This window comes from Pundamilia nyererei, unplaced genomic scaffold (assembly GCF_000239375.1).
Source record: "Pundamilia nyererei isolate P.nyererei 1_Seehausen unplaced genomic scaffold, PunNye1.0 scaffold00103, whole genome shotgun sequence".
NCBI lineage: Eukaryota > Metazoa > Chordata > Actinopteri > Cichliformes > Cichlidae > Pundamilia > Pundamilia nyererei.
Genome location: NW_005187504.1, coordinates 1,225,560 through 1,236,050, shown reverse-complemented (window position 1 = coordinate 1,236,050; position 10,491 = coordinate 1,225,560). Strand labels below are relative to the sequence as shown.

Sequence of the window (10,491 nt, the reverse complement as noted above, 5' to 3'; positions counted from 1 at the left end):
CTGACACTGAGAGTGTGTGTGTGCAGCTTTGTGGTCTGAAGCTGACCAGCTACGACCCTTTTTCTTACTCAGATGGTTTATATATGTATATATAAATTTAATCTGCCTTCACTACTGTCACTGGGCCATTACGATGAATCAGACGTAATCAGACAGGCGCGTACACGAACGCGCACACGTAAAACCACACATGCGTCACTGCTCGAGATCCATTACACCGGATTACAGATCAAACAGTCGCAAACTCCAGGACACTTTTCATATTAGACAGACGCACGAAAATCTCTTGGTACATGTCGATTGTTGAACAGAAATAAACATCAAACACAATCGTGTCAAGTTCTACATCCGTCAATCTTACCGTGGCAGGGAGCTGTACTGTCGCTGCGCCTGGGTGAACGAGTCTCTCTCCTCCTGCCTCTGTCTTTGCATCTGCACCTCGACCGACACCGAGTGACGGCCTGGCTGGCTGTACCCGCCTGGACCGTTGCTGCTGGTGTTTGACTGAAAACATGAGAGCGGCAGCTCAGTTAGAGCTCAGAACACAATCACCGCGCATATAATCAGAGACATCCTTTAGTTGTCTAGCTGCTACACTTTGATGCCAATCCACAGAAGATACTAACTAATGAAAATCACAGAAAATGTCCATTGGGTTAAAAATATTGCATAGAAATCGAAAATATTTTGCTGATCTCAGTGTAAAACATGTCTTGAACCAGCCCTCATTTCTTTATATTTTGCTCCCAAGGGGCCACACGTTCTTGTAATCTTTGTGGTCTTGAGCCAATGGTTCTTCCGGCTTTCTGAAGGTCTTTCAAAGTCTTTCTCTGGACTTTGGCTGCTTTTCCCTCATTTTCAATCCAGTCCTTGTATCTGAAGTCACTCAATACTTATCTATCAATCATTCAAGCACCTTAAAAAGGCACCCAACTCGAGGGACAGGCCGGTGTTTTGTCTACACATAACAGACAATTTAGCAAAGCCGATTAAATTCTTTAGCTGAATGTGTAAAAAACTGCTAAAGATGACACTATTTCACTGTGTGGAGTGTGTTCTTGAAAATAATTGAGGAAACTGATAAGTAGAGGACAAAAGAAGAAGGAGTAACTCTAAAACACTACCTAGAGTAGATGAGCAGTATCTGAAAGTCACGTCCTTAAGAAAATGGGGCGGGGGAGAGATCCAGCAAAGACCTGACACAGGACCTGATAGATGCATCCTGGCCCTTCATCCATCTACTGTTCACTGAAGCCTCATCAGAAATAGTCTCAGTGGAAGGGTGGCTGTCAAGAAGCCATTCTTAAGGAAGGAAAATGGGGAGAAAGGCTGAGGTATGCCAAATTATACAAGAACTGGACTGACAATCTTATGGAGGAGGTCAGGAGAGGCTGAACAGTGTCTGAGTGTAAAATACACTGGAGCCTCCGTCACAGTTTGGAGCGGCATTTCAGCCAGTAGTGTTGGCAATTTTAATCCATCATGCAGTACCATCTAGAAGAGGGGTTGGAAACTCCAAGCCTCGAGGGCCGGTGTCCTGCAGGTTTTAGATGCCACCCTGGGTCAGCACACCTGAATCAAATGATTAGTTTATTACCAGGCCTCAGGAGAACTTCAAGACATGCTGAGGAGGTCATTTAGCCAAATCAGCTGTGTTGGCTCAAGGACACATCTAAAACCTGTAGATCTGGAGTTCCCCCACCCCTGATCTAGAAAGTCTCTGATTCAGCATGTCACTGACGCCAAACACCAGTCATGGATTGGCCTCCCCAAACCCCGGACCTCAACATTACTGAAGCTGTGTGGATCATCTCGACTGAGAAAAGAACCAAAGGCAGCCAACATCCAAGAAAAAGCTTCGCAGGTCCTCCAAGAAGCCTGGAAAACTATTCCTGAAGACTATTCAAAGAAATTAGGATATCATGCCAAATATCGACTTTCAAGCTTGCTACAATTGTACCAACTCTATGTTTGCCTTCAATACTACATTTCAATTTGTGATTGTACACATTTCATTTAATTATTGACTGCTGCCCATTTGCTAGCAAAATATAAAGAAATGAGTGGTGGCTTGAGACTTTTGCACCATATTGTAACTAATAAAGACATTTTGTTTATGTACTATAATTACATAATCCACAGATTTTAAAATTTGGTAAAAAAAACTTACAGAATTCAGAGATATTCTGCTGATCACAGTGCAGGACACTGTCTAACTGCAAATGTGTCATAAGTAACAGAACTGTTTCTTCTCAGATTAGTTATTGACACAATCAACCTGTATCAAAGTGTTTTGAAATATAAATAAGAGCTAAAATGTCTTACCACCTTCTGTATCACCCTTTGTGGCTCTAACATGAGCATAAGTGCTGCTGGAAATGTCCTTGCAACAAAGCAAAATTGTCAGTAACGATGTGTTGATCAGAGCACTGCTTGTACTCATAAAAGCTAATATGACTCTGGGACTTGTGGGAGTTTTCCGCTCCCAGTGTTAAATAAATACTGATGACTTTTTTGTGTCCCGTTAAATATTTATGGGGCTGAAGAGCCTCAAGGAATGCACGAAAGACTCCAACATGCCAACATGTAAAGTGAGTAGAAGAATTTTGTTTTTTATGTGAACTGATAATCACTGGAAACTCAAACTATACACATCAAATACACATACATGGCACATGTATATACAGCTGTGGCTAGGCTACAAAACTGTGGTGAATTTCATGCTGTTAATATGCAAAATCCTTAAAGAAACAAGATTTTTTTTAGTTTTCTTGATAGGCCTCTCATAAATTAGTGTGGCAAAAACACCACATTGCCTGTATAATAGCACACATCAATACATATTTTTATGAAAATGGCGTTTTGTTCTGAAAACTAAACTGCCACCGAGTTATATTTGCATGGACATCTTGACTTAAAATAGAGAAAAGAACACACGATCCCTCGGTACAAATTCAAAGCATGAAAATCACCACAACTTGGAGTTCGAGTTTCCTCACAGTAGCCCAATAAAACTAGCAGCCATCCCTGACACAAGATACCCTCACAAAATCTCCCCATCGCACCCCTCCGCTCGCCCAAGCCCAAACCGCAGACACTTACCAGCAGTTAGTGGGGCAGACACACCCTGAGCTCGTCTCTTCTCAGGTCAAAATGAAGGTGAGTCACACAGACAGACAGGGAGGGAAGGTGATGTGAGAGAGGAGGGGGGAGCCATGCTGGAGACTCAGAAGGGTTACACAATGAGATGTGATGGATGTTAGTGGGTGTTAATGAAAAAGACAACACCTGACATCGTGACAGTCCTCCCCATACACGAACACCTCCTGCGTTCCTGTTATCGGGCTGTGGTAGGTATGTGCACTCAGACACAGACAGCTGGGATAAATTTCAATTTTGTGGTAGCAAATAGTTCATGACTGCATACAACGGCGTGATTCAGATAGGCGCGTACACATTTTTACTGCTCAACTGTGAGAATTTCTTAGCCCAAAAGAGGTTGACTATATTGAAACAAATGCCTTCGTATTATTCGTTGCCCCGGCATGCCTACAAAGAAAAGTATCAATATCTGTTCCCTAGTAGCGATACTTACAGGCAGGGGGAAGAAATAACCCTGACATTATGGCCTTGCAATTCCTCTCCATTTTTTCTTGGTGAGATATATGTCCTAGGCTGCTGCAGTTCAAACAGGGATAATGGCACACATTATGATACACCGTCTCCTTAAAAGCACTCACCAAAAGAGACGTAGCAGTTGCAAACTTGTGATAGAAGCTCAAATCTTGCATATTTTTGCGTGTTGGTCCATGCTAATTTGCCTAGGAAAGTGCACACGCCTGATTAGCAGATATTTCCTCCACTAATTCAGAAGTTGGAAAGGTTGTACCTTTTTAGCCATTCACAATCTGATAAATGCTTCATTTGGAGTATAATTAGCTTTTAACCATAATCCCCTTTATTGCAACTACAAGCCTAATTCATATCCTTAACCTGATCGTAACCATAACCCAAACATTGTTAAAATATGCAAGGGCAGTGCAGATCATACTGGACCTCACAAAGGCATACACACAAGAATGCATACAGACTCTCAGAAACCTCAAGTTTCACCTCGAGGTTCAGCCCACACTTGTACCACAACCCCTCTTCCTGCAATGCTCATTAGCTGTGTGGGTGCAATAACTGTGCGCAGATTAGTTGCAACACAAAGCCAATCTAATTACTTTTATGGCTGTGCAACGTATTGAGAGCCTGGTGGGAGCAGTGTGGACATCAGTTGGTGGGAAGGCCATAAAACGATTAAGAGTGCTAACGAGGCTCGCCTTTATACCAAATGAAGCCGGGGCAATCATTTCTGGCACTGAGTGGCGCTGGATTGTGGTTCGGCTGACAATAAAGGAGGAGTGAGTGCCTATAAAGCCCGTATTGCACATGTGAATTTAAAATGCTCATAGGAGAAGTTCAGGCTTAACATTTTTTCCCCCCACTTGAGAAAAAAGAAAAATCCCTTCAGGGAGTGCTGAATATTCTTGGGAATGTTTTCTCATTCCTAAACACAGTGATTGCAGAGGGGAGTGGAAAATACCCCGAAGGAGGCCAGATAATAGCAGCATTAAAATGTTACAGTAAAATACAAAAGGCAATATCGTACCATTTCTAAACCCCCAACATCAACTGAATGAACTCCTCAGTTCCCGTAGTGGTATAAATGAGTGCAATAAAGCTCGGCGCGGTGCTGCCGAGAGGGTGAGCATCAGTCATCGTTGATGGAATTAGACCGTTCTACCCACAATCCTCTCCTGCTCCCCAAACTATGGAGAAAAAGGAGGAGAGGGGACCCATCACAAAGAACGGATATATTGACCCAACGCATGTGGCTACATATGGATGGCTAAGAAATAACTGTTTATTTAGCCATCCATATTTAGAAAATGTATAATTGGGTGGATGAGAAAGATGGCTGCAGATATCAGTCGTATCAGTATGGTGTGACACTGTGGTCAATAACTCCCAGTTTAAAGAAGAGAGATAACTGGAACTCATGATCATTCGAACACCAACTAATCTCTCTGTTTTGCATTAATTTGTAGATTATTGTTTCATGAAATAACCAAAAGTATAGTCTTCTTTTTTAGGAGGTGGATAGTACGGCACAAATTTGAAATTTGCAATGGTTAAAAACCAGATTCCCACAATTTATATTTGGCAAGTTTACTTGAAAATGTTAAAACACTGAGCCAGGTTTTTGTCCATTAATTCAATAAATCTACTCTATTAGTTATTCCAGCACGGAAAACCACTGCTGCCCCTATAAATCTACATATGGTGAACAAAGGCAACTCTATTTTCATTTGCATCATATAGCATTACAATTTTCTACTATAAAAAAAAGAGCAGTAGCAAATGGCACCATCTCACTGTTCTGGCAAAGACTAAGTGGGGCAGATGTAGGTGAATTAACAAAAAGGACGGTGGCTCCTTGAGGTTTGCAGCACATCACTCGGATGAAGCAAGAAAACGTAATAAATGCACGGCAGAGGTAATTGAATTTCAAAGAAACGTTCTCCTGTTTTCCATATGGCCCACAAGTATGGCCAGAGCATGAGTCTAATAACATGCAATTACTATAGAAAGCCTGAGTGTGGGCTGCAGTCTGACAAAGTAAAAGGGATTTAACAGGCTGTGGAACTGAAAAGGATCGCTGGGAGAAATCTGTGCTTGTCAGGTTTATTTCCAGACTAATTAAGCTTTAATAATAATACACTTGACACAAAGATTTTTTTCATGTACCAATTTATCGGGTAAAAAAAAAAAGAAAAAAAAAAAAGAACAAAACATTGTACCGTAGCTGATGGAATATCTAATTTTTATGGGTAACTAACACTACTTTCCATGATTTCGATGGCAATAGAAAGTACATTGCAACTAATATAAGAAAAAATGCTGCAACGGCTCTTTAAACGAGAGCACGCTCAGTAGCTTTTCAGACAAAAGGAGAGATGACCTACCCTCTTCTTTCCCACACGCTGCTGCTTTTCCTGTACAAAGCTGGTTGGAATGTGCACCAGTACATCTACCCCATTTACACGCAGGACACTGGTTAATACTGCCAAATGCAAAACACTGCTGCACACATTTGTTGGGCTTATTAGTTAGAAAAGAAAGAGCCAGAACACAGAGGATATGGTTCATGAGCTCTCACTTTATCAATTCATTTCAATTATAAGTCACAAGGGTTAAATTTTCCCATTGCACATCAAAAGACTGAGCAAAGTTACAGTGGGAATTTCTAGTTTATACACCAACAATTAAAAAACAAAAAAGTTCATACAGAAATATACAAAAACATTTGTGCGAAAACACCTTGTAGAGGGAAAACGCTAACAAGGGCGCTCAATGTTATTCCTTATGGACAACACACTGTCTGGTATGGGACAACCCACATTTGTGCTACCTACCACCATAACACACTATTTAAAATTATATGTATTGTGTTATATATATTATATAAGTTGGGAGGGACTGTGTGTTAAAACAAAACAAAATGTGTGTTGTCCCGCACTCAGCGCAAGTATGTGAAGACATTTCATTTATAACACATACTCTACCAATTACAAAAAAAAGGAATAAAAATGATGTATAAGGTTTAAAATCTGCTACAGTTTTCTAGTAGAAGTCATGTAAAACCAAGTACACTTGAGGTGCAGTGCCAGGAAGCAAGGAGGACTAAAATAAATACTAAAAATATGACAAGTGATTGCATCAGCTCAAAAAACTTTGAAGGCATTCAGATTTTGTTCGCTTATAATTACCCCTTGTTGCTTCAGAATGCACTCGTTATCCTTCTCCTCAGCTAATGCAACTTTGATTTAAAGCAATGTCCGTTAAAAAGCACATAGCTCTCACTTGAAACTGTAAGAAGGCACAGGTCGAAAAACAGGTGACCCCCTATACAGAGAAACAAAATGGAAATGACCCAAATCCATGAGGTGGTGGGCGGGTCCATGTGGATGACTGACACACAGAAAATGAAGACGATGGATCAGTACAGCAGGTCGTGACAGGTGGGTGGGGTTAGTGATGGTTGTGTCAGGAGGTGTGAGGACTCCTGCATGCAGACGGTGTTAGCATTAGCACAATTAGCCATGAAGGCTAATGGAGGTTAATGGTAATCCTCAAGTGTAGAGGACTATCAGTCTCGTTCATGGCTGCTAGTAGTGGGGTTAGTGACGGTAAGCACCATTAGCCACAGGTGCAAACACTGTTAGCATTCTCCTCAGGCTAGCACTTGAGTCTCGGCCTGGTAGATAGCGGTCGTCTCTGGACAGTCTTACAGTTTAGCCGTCTTCTCGGCCCAGCAGCGGATTTTAGTTACAGGCCCCAGTGATTTTAGACACTCACCCAGGGCTGCTCGAAGCTGTAGGTCCTCCTGCGATCATCTGGGTCGTCCGGGACATTCTGGGCCTGCTGAAACTCTTGCCTCAGCCTCTGTATCCGGTCGTGGTTGCTGGGGGTTAGTCGGTTACTAGGGAGAGAGCAGGGAGAAAAAAAGAGAGAGGGTGGAGGGAGATGGATGAGTGTGAAAGGTCCATTGTTAACAAGTGACCTGATTCCATCAGCAGGCAGAAATGGCCTGCAGGATGATGTTCTTTAAAGTCCAGCGTGTTTTGTCCATGAATTGATCAAATGCACTGTTGACACTGGCAAAGCACCCGGATTTACTCAACCCAGATAAAATGTAAAAAATGTGATAAAGTGAGGCCGGAGCCAAGAGCGAGCTTACAGCTGAGCCAACAGCAATATGAATCAAACTAATGTGCTTCTGATGTATTATTCAGAACATTGAACAAAGACTAGTGGTGAACGGTGAGTAGTACTCCAACATCCCCACGCCCCCACCCCATCCTTCCCATCGCAGCCTTATATCATTCATCCACTGCGCTGCTATTGTCTTTCGCAGCCCTGTTTACATCAAACAACGCTGCTGTCAGTGTAACTTCCTCATGGTACAACGAGTAAATACACTCACACTGGTCATTCATAATAACTCTACAACTGCAACTATATTAGGAATTACAGAGTCTGAAATGCTCAGCTATAACACCGTGAAGTGTGTGACTAAGTGTGTGACTAATAAAGGTTTATCTGACCTTATTTCTCCTCATAGTTTTTTTTTAATATATATATAAATTGTGTGAAATTTAGATTTTGAAAGTTAGTCCCTTTCACCAACGTTTTGGACCATGTGTCATAAATCAGTCCTAAAATTTAGCTATTTTATTTCCATTGACTTTTCTGCATTTCACCATAAAGGCTTTTGCGTCCTCATGAACACAGAACGGAGAGAAATCTATAGACCTAAATAGAAACGAAACGACGGGGTAGTGTTAAATTCACATGGCCTCCTACAGAGGAAAGTAATTAACACATTTTCCCTCTCACACAGTGTGAATGAATAGAAGTGTTGGACTCTAAATGAAGGAGCAGCGGGTGACTGTGACTCTGAGCTTGACTTTTCAACTTTCCAACTTTTGCCAGGAAATTCCTGTGGACTTTGTTATCTCTCAAACTCAAAAGGTCCAGCCTGCAACCTTTTCAGCTTTTTCAAATCTTCTCCTGACTGAAGACGGGGAGCGTTGGGGTCAGCATAAAAAATTCCAAACTGCAACTGGTAAGGGTTATGATTAAACTAAAGTTAAAAAAACATAAAATGCACACTGTGCATATGCAAAAAAGGAAGAAGAAGAAATCCCAGAGCAGCTGCACATTTAGAATAGACTTAGAATAGCAGTTTGTCTTTATTAGGTCAACGTATGACTCTATGTAGCATAAAATTACTGCGTAATTCATTTCATCCATCACAAACAGCCAGAAAGAGAGCCCTAATGGCATAACCTAAAACACAACAGCACCACCAACTTAGCCAGCTATCAACTCCAGACACACAATAGAAAAGCCAGAGGCGGTCAGCCTTGTTAAAGACCAGGAACCTGCCATATGCAATCCAGCTAATCTCCATGACATGTAACACAGCTGCTTGGCCTTTCTGTAACTCAGCTGAACTGATGTGTGACCTTTTGACTACGGGTCAAGGATGCAATGCCAGCTTTAGCAGAAAGGCTCATATCTAATGTATGTAAACAGATGCCTGTCCAAAACAAAAGAAAGAAATGTTTTTTTTTTTAATGTAATGTTTGTCAGGTGGAAGCTGTTCAGTCTTCCGAGGCTCAACCTTGTAATAAAAAAATCGTATCAGCTGATATTACAGAATCCTGCCCGAGAGACTAAAGAAAACAGGAACTCAAATAAAGGGATCAAAGATCTCCAATCTTTGACAAAACGCTGTAAATCAATCAAAGAAAGAGCAACACAACAATACAACTGTACTGCCAAAACACCCCAGAGACCAGGAAGAACAGCAGGCTGAAATTTAGCCTGAGATGAGCTTCATCATCTGGACAGACTCACTCAATATCTGGCACTACTGTATGAGGCTGAAAGGTCACTGTGAGGCTTTGTGGAGTGGAGTGTCTCTGGGACTCAATAAGAGGACTGTGGCTTGCTGACTGGGCTGCCAGCAAAGCTGTTTACGCTGAGATGCACCCTGCCTTTCATGGTCGGGTGTGCCTCCTGAAAAGCTGTCTGTCTCAGCCTTAAGCCTGGCAAGGAAGGAGCTTTGGGAAGATGTAATGTCTGCACTGTGGGCAGACTTTGACGACGCTACTACAATATGCCCTAATGCGGCGTGTTCAAGCAGAGGGATTGCTCAAAAAGAAGCTTTGGGAATAAAATCAAAACTTGTGTCTTTTTTAAAATCCTTGGCTATAATTTGGTTCAGGAAGTCTGTAAACTCTGTGGTAACTTTGACAGATGCTTAAAAAGAAGAAATGTTTGGGGGGGAAAGGTTTACCGCTGACCTTTTCTCTGCCAAATCGCCATCTAATCAAGTCTAAATCAAGTGATAAATCCAGTTCAATCACCGGGCAGAGGGATGACATTAACATTACAATACCAAGAAAAATCTGTAATCTGCAAGTAACAGATATCGATTACGTTGTTTTTAACAGCTTGAAAATACTGACTTTTACTTTTAACTGATCCAGATAATGGAGGCCCCGAGTCCAAACTGTAAGCTTAATGAGCTTACAATATTGATTCAATGCATAAATGGTATGACGTAAGATTATTCTCTTCAATGTGCTGCGATTAGCTGTTAATTTTGTGTATCACTCTGTTAAGTTTACTGGCAGCAGCAGAGTGACGACTTAGAGTGATGTCATTTCTACTTAGTAAACATTCTTTAACAAATTACAAAGTGCAGCTTGGAGTGATCATTACCAAAAGACCAGAGTTTGCTGAAGATGCATCAGAATTAACGTTAATTATAGTTCATATAATCTTCTTTGGGTTTTTTTTTGTTTTTTTAAAACAGAAGTAAGCAACCCTGCAGGTTACAAACAAGAATACTGGCACTCGGTAATGCAAAAA

General features: G+C 41.4%; 1 protein-coding gene across 1 annotated transcript in view; it reads right to left on the bottom strand.

Moving 5' to 3' along the window:
- Window positions 1-10,491, bottom strand: part of pard3ab (par-3 family cell polarity regulator alpha, b) — a 233,486-nt gene that overhangs the window by 8,226 nt on the left and 214,769 nt on the right. The window contains exons 23-24 of the mRNA XM_013912826.1: window positions 7,405-7,528; window positions 362-504 (exon numbers count right to left, since the gene is read on the bottom strand). Coding sequence (XP_013768280.1) covers window positions 362-504; window positions 7,405-7,528 — 267 coding nt within the window. The remainder of the gene's footprint in view (window positions 1-361; window positions 505-7,404; window positions 7,529-10,491) is intronic.